Source organism: Schistocerca americana, chromosome 4 (assembly GCF_021461395.2).
Source record: "Schistocerca americana isolate TAMUIC-IGC-003095 chromosome 4, iqSchAmer2.1, whole genome shotgun sequence".
Classification (NCBI taxonomy): Eukaryota; Metazoa; Arthropoda; class Insecta; order Orthoptera; family Acrididae; genus Schistocerca; species Schistocerca americana.
The window spans coordinates 223,101,113-223,121,061 of NC_060122.1; the positions used below are offsets into that span (position 1 = coordinate 223,101,113).

Consider the following 19,949-nt stretch of genomic DNA (forward strand, 5'->3'; position numbering starts at 1 on the left):
GTTCTTGATTTATCAGTGTAATGAACTTGATCGCATTAATAATTATTCCTGATTTCAATATAGGCTTCATCCACAGCAAAGATCATAACATTTTAAAAATCCTATTGATCTACACTCTCTTATCAGGTTATAGAGTGGTTACTTCATTTGTAGAGGTATTAAAAACTATACACTATGAACTATGGTATAAATTGCATAATTTCCATGATTTATTTCATTTATACTTTTCTGTAAATGTAGATGAATGCTGGTGACATTAGAATATACTGATTCAATGTTATGCTCAGAATAGTGTTCTGTAGCTTAGTCCCTAAAACATAAAAAGAAAATAATATAAATGCTTAAGTTCATTACAGTATAATGAAAAAGATTATGAAAATGTCAAATAATAAACAGTATTCAAATGACTTACACATATTTTCAAATATAAATAAAGATTTTTAAGAAATTTAGTACAATTATAACAAGAAGAAAAGTATACTGATAAAAGATCAAAAAACAGTTGTACCACACAACCAGGAGAATAATGGAACAGGCTTACAACTGGTTTACAGCAAACACTTTGACCTTTGATATTAAAAACACTTTTATGGTGTAATTCTAAACAAATAAAAATGACTTACATATCAGAAGTAGAGATCAAGGTGTATAAACTGGATGAGATGCCATGTATGAAGTTCCTCAGCATCCATATAGATAATAAATTCAGGTGGCAAACTCTTCTGGAATGCCCTCAAAGATTATGCCATAAGACAGTACCAAGTGAAAGTACGCAATATATGCAGCTTGTCAACACAGTGAGAGAAATTTCTAAGTGCAAAGCAGAAAGCAAAGCTAGTGCCACTTAAGTTTATTATTTATCTTTAGTCCAAGGAACTTTAGTCATGAAGCCTCATGCAATATGTTCCTATCAAGCTCTATATTTAAAGATATTAAGAAATTTTTTATTCATTTGGAATTGTGTAATATGAATTTTTGGGAGATTAGGGGTTAAGCAGTTTGCAGTGAGAACCCATTGTAAGTCTGTTCTAGTATTCTGCTGGCTGTGTCTGATATGCATGTGTTTGGGGAATTTATCAGTATTCCATATGGTTGTCATCAACAAAAATGACAGTTGAGGAGTTTTCCAACATCTTTTTTAAATCCTTCACACAGGAAAAGAACATTACTTAAGGTTTCCCCCTCCAAATTTAATCACATTCCTGTTGTGTCATTTGTTAATGTGAAATTTTGGTATCTGTTTTTAATATATGATTCTATTCAGGCATGGGATATGTCTTTAATGGAGTTCAGTTTTGGTTTCACTGGTAGAATTTTATGATCAAAATAATCAAAGGCCTTGGCTATCGTGAGGCTACACAAAGCCTTAACAAAACTTTTTAAATGAGTTAGACCACTTGTCTTCTTAGAACCCATAAGTTATTGAGCTTAGAAGTTGATAAACTGGTCAGTTTCTAATTTTCAAAGTCTCCACAGGGGTGTAGCATGGCAGTGTACTGGGCAGAGTGAAAGCCTGATGACTATATCACTAATACCAAGTGATGTGACACCGGTGTCAGCACAATGGATATGCATTTAGGCCAATGCCAGGATGGTCCCTTTGCAAGAGTGTGGCTCACTTCCTTCCCCATCCTGCTGCAATCGAACCTTATGCCCCACCTCTAAAAAGCTTGTCCATTTTATCATTGATGGAATGTGACACCTTAAATATACCTTCCCTATACTTACATCAGTGACATCAGTACTTTGTCAAATTGTGGATTGTGTTTAATGCATCTTATGAACTTTTTGGATATTGAACACCAGCTCTGTGGAAATGTGTTTGTCTATGAGACATAGAAGGCAGTAAGCTGATACTGGTGTTCATGTTGATGACGTTTCTTGACTTCCAGAAGGCATTCAGTGCAGTTGTGCACTATCACCTAATAAACATAATACAAGCATAAGGGATATCAGACTAGCTTTGGGATTGGATTGAAGAGTTCCTAGTAAACAGAACATATCATGTCATTTGTAATGGAGAGTTAACTTTAGACATAAAGTGGAACATCGGGCAAACCCCAAAGAGGGTGTTACGGGACAACTGCTATCCACTAGATATGAAGTTGTGTTGATAAGTATGGTAAATCTCCTTGAAAAAAAAAAAAGGAATGTTTGTGTTGTGGCTTCATGACTGGTAAGCTTGATTATTCTCAGGATCATATAAAGAATTTCAACAATACATAGCATACATTTCATTGTTGACAGCTGTCTGAATTGGTCAGTGTGTCCACTGCAATTGAAAATGCAGAAAACTGCTGCTGCTATTAAAAATTTTCATTTGAAGTTTTGAATTGCTACACAGATCAAAACAGAACCAGATGAATTTCATGCTGACTCTGCACCATCATTGAAGACCATTTACTTTTGGATTAATAAATTTAAATGTTTTTGGACAAGCATCATAAAGGCAATGTTTAACCACAATCCACAAGACATTTTGCACTGATTTGTTACTGTTGATGAAATCTGGATCTATCATGACACACTGGAGTCAAAATGACAGTCAAAAGAATGGGCAAAAGCTGCTGAAAGTGCACAGAAGTAGGCAAAGACCATTTTGTCAGATGGTAAGGTTATGGCCACTGCTTTTTGCGATTCCCAAGAAATAATTCTCATAGATCATTTGGAAAAAGACAGAACCATAACTGGATCATATTATGCTTCATTGTTTGATCATTTGAAACTTGTGTTGGCTGAAAAAAGACCAAAGGTGGCACACACACCATTCACCAGACATAGTCCCAAGTGATTTATTCCTGTTCTCTAATCTGAAACTTGTTGGGAAGAAATGTACATCAATTGGGGAAGTGTTAGTTGCAGTCAATGTGTGTTTTGCACAGTTTGCACAGTGAGATGAAAAAACTGGAGGACCACTGGACCAAGTATATATCCCTCAGAGGAAACTATGTCAAGAAGTAAGGTGAGTTGTGTACAAAACAAACAGCTTTCTTTGCTTTTATATCAGACTTATCAAACCACCCTCTTACGGAAATGAACTACTGGATAACATCAGAAGCTCCATAAGATTGCTCACAGATGCTGCTGCTATGTATACTTAGAAGTCATAATGGTAGTAACTTGTGGTGTACTGCATGAACACCTGCATATGATTGATGCTTAGTTCAGGGGTTGTCAATAAATCTGGAGCGTAAACAGATATAACTTGTTGTGCATCAATACACAGAAAGACCTTTTATCATTTGGTATACAATCGCCGGACAACCAGCTAAAACAGTGACATCCAGTAAATGCCTTGCAGAATACCCACAGATATGTTTAAAATGGAATGACCACATAAAACTAATCGTAGATAAGGCAGATGCAGGATCATGAACCATTGGAAGAATCTTTAGGAAGTGTAGTCCACCCACTATAGGGGTATCTTATAAAACCCTTGAGGGACAAACACTTCAGTATTGTTTGTCAGTCTGGGATACCTCCATGTTGGGTCGAAAGAAGAAATGGAGAAGATCCAAAGAAAAGCTATCAGTTTTGTCATGGGTCCATTTGATAAGCATGAGAGCTCCTTCCCATAGAGCCTTGACATTCAAGGCAAATGTATTTTTTTGGATGCAGACTCTTTACAGCAGTACACCACCACTCTAACCACTGCGTTCACTGGACATAATTATTCCAGCAGCCTAGTTCAGCAGCAGATTTCCCAGACCATCACATCCAATCCTGGTACTGCTGATCCCTCCAAAAAACAACTTCGGAGCACACCACTTGTCACCCAGTATTATCCTGGTCTCGAATACATTAATCAGCTGCTTCTACAAGGCCATGACTTCCTAAAATCATGCCCTGAAATGAGGTCCATTCTGTCTGAGATATTGCTCACCACACCGTGAATAGCTTTTCATTGCCCTCCCGATCTCTGCAATACCTTGTCAGACCCTATCCTCCTTCTGCACCCATCTCCCTGCTCTATGGCTTCTAGCCCTGTGACCGCCTATGCTGCAAGACTTGCCCTGTGCATCCTCCTATTACACCTATTCCAGCCCTGTTACTGGCAAAAGAATACTACCAAAGGGAGAGCCACCTGTGAAACGACAATTCATTTACCAGCTCTTATGGAAACACTGGTCTGCCTTTATATTAGTATGACCGCCGTCCAGTTATCAGTCAGGATAAATGGGCATAGGCAGATGGTGTATACCAGCAACACACAATATCCTGTTGCAGAGCACGGTCATGACTTCTGTGGCTGTTTTAACGCACGTGCCATCTGGATTTTTCCCCCAGACACCAGTTTCTCAGAACTCCGCACGTGGGAACTAGTGCTACATGTCCTTGGTTCTCAACTCCCACCTTGCCTTTATGTACATTAATTCCTTCCATCTCAGTCTTTCTTCACAGTAGCTACTCCTTTCTTCGCTCGATTTTAGTCTTCTATGTATTTCGTTTTCTGACATGTCTATTTTTCGCCGTCCCCCTCTCACTTCTGTTACATACAATGCACTTAGCTTTTCACTCTTATTATGATGGTTTAGTAGTAATCTCTGACTTGTTTATTACCCAGTTTTTCACTTTTAAGCTCTCAGGTTTTCAAATTTCATCTGGTGTAGTCCCCAACAATCAGTCTTTCCTTCTCTTTCCGTCCGGTAAGTCTCACCTGACCCGGGGTTCTGGGTGACTTTTCTGAACTGTACCCCTTTCCCTAAACTTCTCCAGTCCTTTTCCTTCACCCCTCTTCCTTCCCCTTCAACTCTTCTGCCGGAAGAAGGAGCCACTGGCTCTGAAAGCTTGTAAAACTTAAACTATTTTTGTGTGTGTTCTCCTGCCATGGTTGGTGAGTGGATTTTTTATCTATCCATTTACATTATAAAATATACTTTGTATATCATGGTGCAGTTTGATGTTAAAATTCTGAGGGCATGTGTTCCAAGAAGATTTATTAATATTTTGCTTCTTCCTGCATACATCTCATGAAAACACAATGATGGTATTAGTTGACCACAACATTATTGCACCTGGGATTGGGAGTGCTGTGATCAGCTTATTGTGAGTTTTTATCATGATATTTCACAAGTACTTGCTGACCACTTGATAGCATATGCTCAACTATCTTGAAATTATTCATAACATAATGCAGTTTCCTTCGTTACCTTTGTATTTGCTTACTGTAACATTACTGCATGTTTCCAATAATGGCCACAGGAAGCCAAGTGCAGTAATAATGTGTTTGAGATGTAAGATGAGGGAGATCTGAGCTTAAGCAGTGGTTTGCCAACAGTTGCTTTTGCTGCATATTTGTTGTGATTGGAACAGGTAACAGAAAAGTTACAGTGGCATACAAAGTACCCTCCACCACAGGCTGCAAGCATTACGATAACTTACACATGGCTATAACTGTAATACTCTCACACATTCTACATCCTAATGATACATTAACATCAAGGATCGATGTAGATAAAAAATAAATAAATAATAAATGTTCTGAAGCCAACTGCAGGGTTAGGGGATGTCAGCTGAGATTTAGGCTCTGGTAAGCAAATGGAATAGATCATGTGCAGGCAACAGCTTGGACAGTAACATAAATTAAATTGGTTCACACATGGTTATGACTGATGTATTGCCCCTTAGTCCCATCACACATACCATGTTTACAACTGAGGACTACTGGTAAGAGACTCCTTGTATGGCTAATGGCAGTAGCATCCAGTCTGACTAAAGCAGTAGCCATCCTATCCCAGTGTTTTCCACTGTGTTCCCTAGGCTTTTTAGGGTACATACATGTTAAATACAGAGCTGCAATACCACTATAGTTACAGTTGAAATAGCTACTACCACAATAATATGCTACGGCTTATACAAAGCCATGGATATAAAAGAAAAGCATTTATTGTCTTTCATCAAAACATCAAAAGCCCCATTAATAAAAAGAATAAACTTCTCATAACCATACAGGAAAATGAATGGACAAGTAGAATGTTAGCAAGTTTATTGTGCAAATTAGAACATCACATGGAAATCATTGAAATGAAAACATTCATCTTGATGGAGACAAGAATGTAGAATCAGTAAGAAGAAAGGGGGAGAGGTTATGTGTATCCAAAAAAATGGAGTTGCATTTCAGGTTCTTCGGATGAATGAATGTTGTTACATAGGATTACCGTACCATAATAGTGAATCAGAAAATGTATAGGATTGCAGTACTGACTGTTTGTAGGCCACTAGCAGGATGTATATTAAGCTATATAAAGGCATTGTAGAGAGTTTTAATAAGGTTATGCTGGTTTAACTGGAGACTTCAATCTTCTTTTCTGTCAGATAATGCAAATAAGGAATGCTTATAGTTGGTGATATGAAACTATGAGTTATCTCCCACCATAAAATTTCTTACGATGATTGAAAGACAGTGCAACAGCCACTGACAGTTTGTTTTTAGATCCAGTACCTGATATATCTGTAAAACCAATAGTCACTGGTTTATCTAAGCATGATCATCAAATTTTAACAATAAGACATGCTAAACAATTAGTTACAGTTCACACAAAGAAGTATTATATCGCAGAAAATAAACAATGAGTCAGTCACAGACATATAATGGGAAGAATTCAACAGAAGCAAGGATATGGAATGGACAACTTCTGGAATTAAGCTGTTTAGTGCTAAGAAGACAGCTATGCCTAATTCAGAGAAAAAACTCTAGTTAAAAGCTGGAAGTCTGTTACCACCAGCATTGTGAAATACTTTGCTCTATCATTAAAAAAGCAAAACACATGAACTCTGCTGAAAAATAAAACACTCCAAAACGAAACAAAAACAGTTTGGAAAGTTACTAAATATGAAATAAGCAGAAATAGTGTTTCAAATGAAACAGAACCTCCAGAAAGTAGTTCTGGAAGAAATGATGATGTTTTCAAATACCTGGCCACAAATTCAATGATTACCTTTCACTGAATGTGGGAATAGTAGCACCAACACACATTAACTTATTGAACACAATTTTATACACAAATATCAAATATACAAGAACACATTATACGAAACAGCCAAAGCTCAAAAATGAAAGTGAAGCTAAATTAAATGTTGTGATCAGTCAAAGCACAAAGGTGCTGTTTGAGCGGTTGATAGTCATCACCTCTCTTTCATAACAGAATGCAAAAACGCTCATTCACAAACTCTGTCATAGACATGAAACTAACCTCAGAATGGGGAAGTCATACATGAGGGGTCCCACAAGGATTGGTACTGGATCACTCTTGTCTTCAACTTACATAAATTATCTTCCACTGATCTTAAAGGGCAGTTCACAAACTGCAATATTGGCAGACAACATAAGCATACTACTCAAGGATCCAACCACAAGGATTGCCAGATACAGCTCAGATGATAGTGTAACAGACCAGCAAATGATTTATAGCTAACAGTTCAAGTACTGTTATGTTGAAAGTCAGGTCTCTGCTGGTTATTCGCATCTTTATTCCACAATATTTCAAATGTGTGACTCAGAGTCTTCTTCAGGTGGTGTCTGACAGCAATTGAAGAAGACTGCAAATCACTAATTTGAAATATTGTGCAAGAAAGATGCAAGTAACCAGCAGAAACCTAATTGTTCAACATGGCAATGCCTCACCAGGAGAGCTAGAAAATTACAGTTCAAGTATTAATACCACAAAGAATCATTTTATATAATTTCAAACAAGTAATAATGAGTTACTACACTCCTGGAAATGGAAAAAAGAACACATTGACACCGGTGTGACAGACCCACCATACTTGCTCCGGACACTGCGAGAGGGCTGTAAAAGCAATGATCACATGCACGGCACAGCGGACACACCAGGAACCGCGGTGTTGGCCGTCGAATGGCGCTAGCTGCGCAGCATTTGTGCACCGCCGCCGTCAGTGTCAGCCAGTTTGCCGTGGCATACGGAGCTCCATCGCAGTCTTTAACACTGGTAGCATGCCGCGACAGCGTGGACGTGAACCGTATGTGCAGTTGACGGACTTTGAGCGAGGGCGTATAGTGGGCATGCGGGAGGCCGGGTGGACGTACCGCCGAATTGCTCAACACGTGGGGTGTGAGGTCTCCACAGTACATCGATGTTGTCGCCAATGGTCGGCGGAAGGTGCACGTGCCCGTCGACCTGGGACCGGACCGCAGCGACGCACGGATGCACGCCAAGACCGTAGGATCTACGCAGTGCCGTAGGGGACCGCACCGCCACTTCCCAGCAAATTAGGGACACTGTTGCTCCTGGGGTATCGGCGAGGACCATTCGCAACCGTCTCCATGAAGCTGGGCTACGGTCCCGCACACCGTTAGGCCGTCTTCCGCTCACGCCCCAACATCGTGCAGCCCGCCTCCAGTGGTGTCGCGACAGGCGTGAATGGAGGGACGAATGGAGACGTGTCGTCTTCAGTGATGAGAGTCGCTTCTGCCGTGGTGCCAATGATGGTCGTATGCGTGTTTGGCGCCGTGCAGGTGAGTGCCACAATCAGGACTGCATACGACCGAGGCACACAGGGCCAACACCCGGCATCATGGTGTGGAGAGCGATCTCCTACACTGGCCGTACACCACTGGTGATCGTCGAGGGGACACTGAATAGTGCACGGTACATCTAAACCGTCATCGAACCCATCGTTCTACCATTCCTAGACCGGCAAGGGAACTTGCTGTTCCAACAGGACAATGCACGTCCGCATGTATCCCGTGCCACCCAACGTGCTCTAGAAGGTGTAAGTCAACTACCCTGGCCAGCAAGATCTCCGGATCTGTCCCCCATTGAGCATGTTTGGGACTGGATGAAGCGTCGTCTCACGCGGTCTGCACGTCCAGCACGAACGCTGGTCCAACTGAGGCGCCAGGTGGAAATGGCATGGCAAGCCGTTCCACAGGACTACATCCAGCATCTCTACGATCGTCTCCATGGGAGAATAGCAGCCTGCATTGCTGCGAAAGGTGGATATACACTGTACTAGTGCCGACATTGTGCATGCTCTGTTGCCTGTGTCTATGTGCCTGGGGTTCTGTCAGTGTGATCATGTGATGTATCTGACCCCAGGAATGTGTCAATAATGTTTCCCCTTCCTGGGACAATGAATTCACGGTGTTCTTATTTCAATTTCCAGGAGTGTATTAACATAAGTAGACATTAATGGTAATACACTAAAAGAAACACACTGTCTAAAATTCCTCAAGGACCATTTGCATAACAAGTTCAAATGGAGTCAGCACAAGACAAACTAATCAAAAAACTCATTTCAGAATATTTTGCCCTTGGAATTATTTCTCATTTTGTTGACTTAAAGACAAGACTATTGTCTTGTTTTGCATACTTTGACTCCTTGTTATCTTATGGAATCATCTTCTGGGGAATTGCATCTGAAGCAAATGGAGTGTTTATTCAGAAGACGTGAACAATTGGAATATTGCATAAAGCACATAACCATACATTTTGGAGAAGCAGTTTAAGGATCTTGGAATTTCCGCACCCACTTCCCAATACATTGTGTCTTAATTGTTTTTGTTATTTATAATTAGAAATATGTTTCAGCTGAACTGTGATGCACACCATCACAATACAAAGGGCAAAAACAGTGTTCATAAATATAATTCGCCTCCTTGTCTAGGGTTCAGAGTGAAGTTTTGTGCTTTGGTGAGAACACATTCTACAAGCTCCCATCCAACAAAAATCAAAAATCGGATATTCCAAACAGTTAGTATGGTAGCCACTATTGCTACAAACTTTTGAAATGCCTAAGCTCAAGGACTGAAAAATTGTGTTAACCATCTGACAAGTAGCAGTGTTGTTGTAAGGCTGCATGACAATAATAACATACCATAAACAGGGCTTCGTATTTACACATGGAGGCAACTATGCTAATGTAATGAAAAAGCAGACACAAGGTCCCTGGAGGAGAAAAACAGTGCCTGTTTAGTATAACTGAGGAGACAGCAGCTTTTCTTCAGTGTAGCAGCGTTCTTTATAATGTATCCAATCAAATCTAGCTAGCATAAGCATTGAGTACCATTAAGCATTATAGTGATATTGTATTGTTAATACTGGTACACTATGCAGTTTAAGTTTCTAGGATTTTTTCAGTTTTTGTTAATGTATTCCTTGACTTATTCCAAATTCTTGAAGATTTGCCTTCTTGATGGTATCTACAGAATACGATGAATGGCTGAATGAATAAATGAATAAATTAAAAATGCATTGACTTGCTGGATGCAGCTCTCCACACTAGTCTGCCCTGTGCAAGTCTTTATCCCTACATAATTTGTACAGCATACATCCACTTGAAACTGTTTACTGTAGGAAAGTCTTGGTCTACCCCTACAATTTTTATCCCTCCCAATGCTCCCACCTCCCCCCCCCCCCCCTCCCCCCCACACACGCACATACACACACACATTCTCTCCCTCTCTCTCTCTCTCTCTCTCTCTTCCCTTCTTTCCCAAATTAACTATTTGTTGATGGCTCATGATGTATCCTATTAACTATTTCCTTATTCTAGTCAAGTTGTGAAATAAATTTATTTTCACCCTGATTTGACTTAGTGCCCTTCAGTAGCTATCTGAATGACCCACCTAATTTTCAGCATTACTTGGTTAACATTAATTACCATTTGTAGGACATCCACAACTGTTATATAAATTGATTGTAATTGAAACTTACACTACAGTTGTATAAAATTTTTATTAGTGAAGTCCTACGCAACTTGGTTTTGGGGTCTCAGCCCCATGTTTGCTGCAACTAAAATCAGTACAAAGTGTTCATGTCCAACTTAAGTTAAAAGACAGGCTGCTGGCAGATGGGACACACTGCTGTTTCCTATGAGTAATTGTTATGTCAGTTTAGGTGCTACCTACCAATGACAACACTATGCAAACTTGGCACAGATTGGCCTTGTACTCTAGGTCCTCACTGGTGCTTGCAATTTATGGTTGATGTATAGCAGGTACATCTGAAACACACTTTTAGCAGGTTACTTTTCCATTTTCTCTCTGATGAGCCATGTATGGTAAGTATGTTGCATTTTAACTTAACTTGGACATGTACAACTTGTACTGACTCAAGTTGCACCTGAAGATGGGGCTGAGACCCCAAAACCAATTTGTATAAGTAAGAAAAATTTTGTACAGCTGTAGAGGAAGTCGCAGCAATGAACAATTCTTCAGTTATTTAGTTTCATGTTCCTTGGATTATTTGTGTGATAAATCGTAATGATGTGGAACAAGTAATTTTACATTCACATTACAAATTATGTTGTAAATATGGCTACATGCTGATAATTTACAAGTGTCCTCCGTCTTTTATTTTATTTTACTAAAAACACCAGACATGTAGATATGAGTCAGTAATTCCTACCCACCAACTTTTACACATAACAATAATAGCAGTTCTTCTGTGGAATAGAAAAAGTTGTCGAGGAGAAACTTTTTAGTTTATTTTCATATTTTACTTTCCTGCCTGTGAGACATTTAATATCACTTGGTAAGTGATAAAAAATTTTGGTTGCAGCATTGTGAACCACTTTCTTTATAAAGACAATCTTAATGTGGAATATGAATGTCATTTTTTCTTCTGTTATTGTACTTATGTACATAAGTGACTGTTTTGAACTGCAGTGGACAAACTTCATGAGGGAATAAATACAAATATATTGTGAAGCAATAGTCAAAATGCCTAATGCCTTGAACAGATGTCTACAAGATGATCATGGGTGAGCACCATGTATTACTCATACAGCGCATTTTTGAGCAATGAAGACTTTCTCTCTTAAAGATGAGTCACTCCACATGATAATACTGAATGAAAATATGCAAAATATATTAAGTTATTGGTCTGTCTCTCCTCAAGATTTGCATTGATTGTAAGTGCAAATGTGGCTGAAATGAGTTGTTTTAAAAGGTTTCAAAATGAGCTTTTTCAGAAACATAAAACTCCAGTTGCTTCTATTCTTTTCTTGTTTATCACCTTCACTTCACTTCCATCGAAAGCTATACTCCAGACAAATACTTTCAGATAAGGCTGCCCAACAATTAATTCTATATTACTTGTTAACAACTTTCTCTTTAGTAGAAAAACTTTTCTTGCTGTTGGAAGCCTGGTTTCTATAACCTCTCAAATTCAGTCATCATCAATTATTTTTCTGCTCAGATAACAAAACTCATCTACTGCATTTAGTGTCTCATTGCCAAACCTAATTCATTAGGCATCAACTGATTTAGTCTGACTACAATCCATTATTCTTATTTTAGTGTTGCTGATGTTCATCTTATAACCTCATTTCAAGGTGCTGTCCACTGTGCACATCTGATTATCTGTCTTTTGCATTCTTTGACAAAATTACAATTTTTCCTTACTTTCCTTTACTGCTTCTTTAATATTCTGACTGTTACAAGTACAGCTTCATTTCTGTGCAAGTTTTATATATCCCTTCACTTCCTGCATTTTACGTGGTAATAACTTCAGAATTTAATGAAAAGGATAGTTACTACTCACCATAAACCAGTGATGCTGAGTCACAGAAAAGCGCAACAAAATGACTGTCAGAAAGTTAGCTTTCTTCCAACAAAGCCTTTGTCAAAAATAGGCAAAACACACACCCTTATGCAAACCCAACTCAGGTGTGTGTGTGTGTGTGTGTGTGTGTGTGTGTGTGTGTGTGTGTGTGTGTGTGTGTGTGTCGTCATCAATTTTTGACAAAGGTCTTGTTGCGCCTTTCTGTGACTCGGCATCTCCACAATATGGTGAGTAGCCATTATACTTTTCATTATATTATTACATTCCATTCTGGATTTTCCATTGTTTAACTTCAGATTTTCAAAGACTGCATTCCAGTCAACAAAGTATTTTTTTCTAAATCTAGAAATGCTATAATTGATTTGTCTTTGTTCAACCCATCTTCCAAGATAAGTCATAGGGTAAACATTGCCTCTCATCTTCCTACATTTCCATTTAAAAAGTTTCAAGACTGATTTTATTCCTTATATATAAGCAACATCATTGTAGTAACTATGTTGGCAACTTGAATAACAACTGCAAACAATAGATATGGATTTGTCCAGCAAGTTGTGAGCAGGCATCGTTAACTAGTGGAATTGTGGCTGTACTGTGCCAACATTACTGTGTCTCAAATCAAAATGGAGCAACATCTCTAAATCTAGTTTTCAGGACAGTCTCCAGAATGTTTTTTTCTTGTAAAAGGGAAAAGTGTGTGCAAAGTTTGTGCCATAAATCTTGACTCCTGAACAAAACAAATAGGACAAATGCCCCAAATTGATTGAAATACAAAATATGTACAAGTCTTTTCTGGGAAAAAATCATCATGGGTGATAAGATTTGGTGTTACCAGTGTACACCTACCAAACAATGATGAAATGTAGAAGTTTATGAGAAGGGTCAACATTTTGATGACATAACTGACATTTGAGTCCATGTGATGCACGAGTTGGACAACAGCCCAAAAGAAGACCTTTCTGATAGCTTCAAATGGTTATATGAATTTTCTGTGCATTGTACTCAAGTGGGAGGAGACTACTTGCATAGCATACCTACACCATTAAAACCATCATCTTAACTTCCCTATATTTTTTATTAATTCAGTCTTGAAACTTTTGTGACTGTTAGGAAATGCTACAAACCAGACAGAACAGTTTCATCATTATTGATGTTCCCAAGAATGTTACTAATTCTGAGGCAATGTCGTCTACTCCAGGTGCTAGTTTCTACCTAAATCTTGAAGCACTCTGTCAAATTCTTGTTGAGATACTGTAATCCCTCTTCTCTTTCCACATTACTGATGACCAGTTTGTTTCCCTTCTGTATATTTCTTCCATCTACCAACTTTCCTTCTTTGCTTAGTACAAAACTATTGGCAATCCCAGAGCTGCTTCTTTTTTCTCCAGAGGTTTCAATAATTTTTCTAGATATGTTATTCTAGCCATTCCCATTTTTCCATTTTGTACCTTCTGTCAATCACATTTTTAGACATCTGTATCCCCTTTTGCCTGTGTTATCTAATGATTCCAGTTAGGCTTTGTGTTTTCACCTAGCTTTATCTCTGCTGCTTTCACTGTTTCATCTCTAAAGCTACCTGACCAGCTTTCAGTGTTTTTCTTTCATCTATTCTTTGCCAGGCCACAACTGTTTCCATTGCATTAGGGGGCAATGTGGCTGCTTCACTTGTATTGTAACATAGCAGAGCTATTGGGCCCATAGAAACTACTCAATGGGCAGGTCCATAGGTTTTGCTCCCCAAACCCGCTTTCACCTCTGTGTAAGTCTACAGTCAACCCACAAATTGTGGTTGGTACTTATCCACTGCCATGCTCACAGGATCTCACAGGCAGATAAGGCATTGATTTGCATGACTCATATCATCAAATACCACTAGATGAAGAATCTCAAACTGTGTGTGTTGTCAACACTCATTTCAGCTTGTTTCAATGTTTGGGTTTGCCTTTTGACAGTGCTTCTGCACCCGCCATTTTCCAATGGTATTTGAAACAGCTGACCGCTCAAGTACCAAACTGTTCAAGCTATTTGGATGATACTGTCATAGCAGGTTGTACACCTGAAGAACACATTGCAAATTTGTGTGCTCTGTTTTGTATGTGATCTGATACAGGACTAAAGTGTAGACTGGAGAAGTTTGATTTTTGTAAACCTGAGTTGCAGTATCTTGCTCATGTCATAAACAGTCAAGGTGTACATCTTCTTCAGTCATATTTGTCAGCCATAAGTGACCTACCAGTTCCTTGCAATGTCACAGAATTGCAGTCAGTCTTAGGTAAAATGAACTATTTATGCAGTTCATACTGAATGCTGCACAAATCGTAGACCCATTACATCTCATGCATCACAAGAATGTCCACTTTGTTTGGACAGATGAGTGCCAAGTAGATTTTCAAAAACTTACAGATGCATTGCTCAGTGATTGATGGGTGGTTCACTTTGATCCTGAAAGACCAGTTGTGTTACAAGTTGACACTTATTCTTACAGAATTGGTGCAGTGCTTTCACACAGATTTGGTGATAAAGACAGGCCTATTGCTTTTGCATCATAAGTGTTGCCCAAAGCTCAGTGAATCTATTCACAAACAGAGAAAGAGGCATTGGCTATTGTGTATGGTGTCACCAAATTCCACCACTATTTGTATGGCAAAAAACTCTACTTAGTAATGGATCACAAGCCACTGAAGTCTTGTTTCATCCGATGAAGCTGGTTTCTGTGTGAACTTCCCAAAAATTGCAAAGATGGGCTTTGTTGTTGTTTCAATATCAGTATGAGATTGTGTATCATTCGACAGCTCAACATGTAATGTAGACGCACTTTCATGTCTTCCAATTGGTGAAGGGAGGAAGGGAAGTGAGCCATGGCGCAGCTCTCGGGTGCAAGACACTATCGATTACTCCTCTAGTTAAGGTTGGCACTATGTGTGATCGCGAGCACCTCCTGTCGGAGCGGGTCCTAACGGGGAGTGAGTACGAGTAAAGAGAGTCTGGGGTGGACAGCAGGGGAGAACAGACATTGCGGCCGCACTCTGAGGCGACAAGAGAAGAATTGTTGTGCATGGCCGAGAAGGGAGTGTTGAGCAAGGCGGCAGTCAGCATCACTTTCCGGGGGACAGAGAGTTGTGGAGTCCAGCGAGCAGACACCAGCTCCGGGAGCAGTGCTCTGGTTTGTGGACGTGACGTGGGTTGTATTTTGGCGCAGTATAGTCTGCTTGGTATGCATCTGCTGCTCCCTTTATGCCCACGTGTGTTGTTCTGTCCGTATGTGCATTGAAAAGGTTACGCTCCGGCTGGAACAGTGGTGTGTGCTTTACATTCATACACCCTGACTCATTAGTTTTGCTGCAGGCAGCTGTAATTTCAGAGATTTTCTTAGCACGGTGGTGCCTAGTATCTGAGAACAAGACAGCTAACGTGCGACCTGTTTTGGGTTTTGGAGTCCTGTTTGGGCAACCTAGTTATCATAGACACAAATGTATTGCTGCTGGGTGAGGTTAGCCCTAATCTTGTGAAACTGAGCTTTCAGTGACTGGCTCGTCTGCAAATTAATTAATTTAGCCTTTGTGGTGTGTTTTTTTGTTTTCAATGGTGACTTTGTCATTCATTTGCGTATGTTTCGCCATTAATGATAACTGTAAGATAGCAAGGTCTTGAAGGGCTTGCGTATCGTGACTGTATTTTGGCTACTGTTTAATTTGATTTCTTGTTTATCGGTCTGGTGAAAACTTATGCCAAGTTTACTAATTTCCGTCTGTGGTCTGGAAGTTGGTTTGATAGTAAATCCGTGGGTAAATCTTTACTGGACCTAACTGTTAACTGATCTTGTGTTGAACTAATGCCATTATTAAATCGTTTCTTGTGGGCTAAAAATTGTATTACCATAGACAAGGAGACAGGACACGTTCTGTGGTCGAGGGGTAGGCACGGTTGCTGCTTTGCGTGTGGTGTCTTGTCGCTCGCTATCATTTCCCGCATTAGTACGGGCGGCGTGAGATTTATTTGCTCGCAGTTGTATGGCCGCTGGTCAGCTGTGCCTGCTCCCGCTTCAGGGTGTGCTGTGTTTCGTAAGGCGTACACCGATTTTCAGTCACTGTTACTCCTGTGTTGTTGTCGGTCGCTTACTGAAACATTAGTCTGTTTTAGCATGGTGGCCACTGGGCCATTACGATGTCGGTTGATGACCAGCGTTGGGGCGGTCGTCCGCTCTGAGTGGCTTCAGTCGCTTGGACTTGGCAGTTACCTTCTGATTAAACAGATAAAATTTGTTTATTTGCAGTAAATTCCTAAGTAGTTTGTGCGAAAAGTTGTAACTGAGCTTTTCATGATTTTACACAATTCAATCATTTTGGTAAGGCATTTTCCTATCTGTTTTATTTAAATGAGAATTCTTTATTGGGGTTATTCACCTGTTGAAGCTTAACAAAAAATTTGTAACTTAGCTTTAATGATTTTATTTAATTTAAGCATTCTTGTAAAGCAGTCCTTTATCTAAGTTTTATTGATTGGTAATTCTTTATTGGTGTTATTCACTGGTTGAAGATTAACATATGTTTGTAACCAAGTTTATGTCCTTGCTTAATTGAGATTTGTTAAGAGCCTTTATTGCTGGAAGATCATTAAAGCTTGGGTGCTTGTAATTGTGAATACAGTTGTCTATGTTGTGGGCTGCCCTTCCATTTCCACAGCCAAGCTGTCCTATCTACCAGTACAGGAAAAAAAAAATAGTTCAGTAGATATTAAAATGTGTGAGGTGATGGATGCAACCTGCCATTGGGGCACAGTTTGGTTGGTATCTTATGTATGGAACGTTGACAAGGAGCAAAACCAGATTGCTGTTATGTCTTTGTTCATCTATCTCATAAACATGAAATTGTGACATGGTAGATCTTGTGCACTCACTTGTTAACCTACAGAAACTTGAAGAGATCTGAGTTCAGCACCACAATGAACTAGCTTATAGGAGAGACGTTACACTTAAATCATAAAGCAATGAATAGTAGGAATAAATTATAGATAATAGTCACACATAATAATACCTCTTAAAGCTGAAGCTATATTCACTTTTGCATTTAAATATTCGTTGTTTAAGCCAGAATTCAGGAGACTGTTATATATGCAGGATTCCTCTGTGTCGCTGTATATATAACCATAAGCACAGGTACAGTCATAAGTGCCTGGCAGGTTTAGGCATGCTTCAGTAACATTCTTACACTCATGTGTACCCTCCAAACATTCATCGATATCTGTAACAAATAATAATATACTGGTGTATGAATGTTGAACAATGTGTGGATGGATATGTGTGTGTGTGCGCGAGTGTATACCCGTCCTTTTTTCCCCCTAAGGTAAGTCTTTCCGCTCCCGGGATTGGAATGACTCCTTACCCTCTCCCTTAAAACCCACTTCCTTTCGTCTTTCCCTCTCCTTCCCTCTTTCCTGACGAAGCAACCGTTTGTTGCGAAAGCTAGAATTTTGTGTGTATGTTTGTGTTTGTTTGTGTGTCTATCGACCTGCCAGCGCTTTCGTTCGGTAAGTCACATCATCTTTGTTTTAGATATATTTTTCCCACGTGGAATGTTTCCCTCTATTATAATGTTGAACAATATTTCTACAAAAAGCATTAACATTATTGATAAACTGCTCCTCTCTTTTCTCAGTATTTATCACACATATAAATAATATTTTCTTTTTCTTGCTACTATCCTAGATAATTTCACAGTGTATACAGGGTGATTCAAAAAGAATACCACAACTTTAGGAATTTAAAACTCTGCAACGACAAAAGGCAGAGCTAAGCACTATCTGTCGGCGAATTAAGGGAGCTATAAAGTTTCATTTAGTTGTACATTTGTTCGCTTGAGGCGCTGTTGACTAGGTGTCAGCGTCAGTTTATGCTAAGATGGCGATCGCTCAACAGAAAGCTTTTTGTGTTATTGAGTACAGCAGAAGTGAATCGACGACAGTTGTTCAGCGTGCATTTCGAACGAAGTATGGTGTTAAACCTTCTGACAGGTGGTGTATTAAACGTTGGTATAAACAGTTTACAGAGAATGGGTGTTTGTACAAAGGGAAAAGTTCTGGATGGCCGAGAAGGAGTGATGAAAATGTAGCACGCATCCAGCAAGCATTTGTTCGCAGCCCAGGAAAATCGACTCGCAGAGTTTTGTTTTTGAGTGAAAAAAAAACCTTTTTAAATACTCTTTGTAATGATGTATAACAGAAGGTTATATTATGTTTCTTTCATTAAATACACATTTTTAAAGTTGTGGTATTCTTTTTGAATCACCCTGTATAATGGACTGGGTTATCAGAGAGTATTTAATTATTTTTTTGCCAGAATCAAGTTTAATTGTTAATACTGATGGTAATTTTTTCAATGATGCAGTACAGCATGTTATAATGCTAACAGTTTGGAAGCTCCCATTGTTACAACAAGCAGATTACTGTACAGTGAGTGAACAAATATAAGACACAGACAAATTTTAAGCCTGTTATTTTAAATAGGAAGATTGATTCTATCTGTAGCCTAAAAGTAATGCTGTATGTATCATTCATTTATTTACATTGTCTTCTGTAGATGGTACCATGAAACGAGAACCTGTTTATTATGATATAGGATGAAAGAAGTATTACAAAATTAGGAGAAACCAGTTATAAGTAGTGTCAGTATTATGCATTATGTATGTTATTACCCATCAAGTTAAGACCCTATTTTCGGTCAATAAAACCAATGTGATAAAATTAATATTCTGCTACCAACAGAAGATGACCAGCATCTATTTACTACAACTGAGATAACAGCAGCTCCTATATTTTTTCTTAAAGTAACACCTTTCCATCTTATTTTTCTTGTTAAGTTCAGCTGGCACAAGTGCAAAGAGCATTGAACAATGTAATGATAGTATATTATTAATACCGTGTGGCAGATTATATTTTAATGATATACTTGTCCATGTGGACTGTGAGGTTCCATATGAAGACAATGGTGTTTCTCTTTGTTTAATGAAAAGGGTTAGACAAAAATATGGAAACACCATGAGAAATGCATGCTTGAACATAAATGCAGATGCGCAGGTTATGCTGCTGTACGTGGTCACAAATAGCACTGTGCAATGTCCTCAACATGTTGCATACACCAGTCATGGTCAGAACAATGTTCTGTGTAGCTATGTCAGAGTTAAGTGTATGTGAACAGGCTAAACTGTTGGTGCTTGTATGGTGGGTGCTTCTGTAACCAAGGAAGCTGAAGTGTTTGGTGTTTCAAGAGGCACCTTATTGAAGATTTACACCACATACAGTGAAGGAGGAGAAACATCTTCCACTAAGTAACAAAGCAGACAAAAGTGTGTGTTGCATGTGCATGACAGTTATCGAAGAGGATTTTGACAAAAAATAAGAGGATGACATGTACAAAAGTCACTGCAGAAC

At 39.1% G+C, this 19,949-nt stretch overlaps 1 protein-coding gene across 1 annotated transcript in view; it reads right to left on the reverse strand.

Annotated features, from left to right (window-relative positions):
- Positions 1 to 218: 218 nt before the first annotated feature.
- The window catches only part of LOC124613362, a 139,028-nt gene continuing 119,297 nt past the window's right edge, over positions 219 to 19,949 (reverse strand). Inside the window, exons 7-8 of the mRNA XM_047142061.1 lie at positions 17,558 to 17,764; positions 219 to 310 (exon numbers count right to left, since the gene is read on the reverse strand). Coding sequence (XP_046998017.1) covers positions 219 to 310; positions 17,558 to 17,764 — 299 coding nt within the window. The remainder of the gene's footprint in view (positions 311 to 17,557; positions 17,765 to 19,949) is intronic.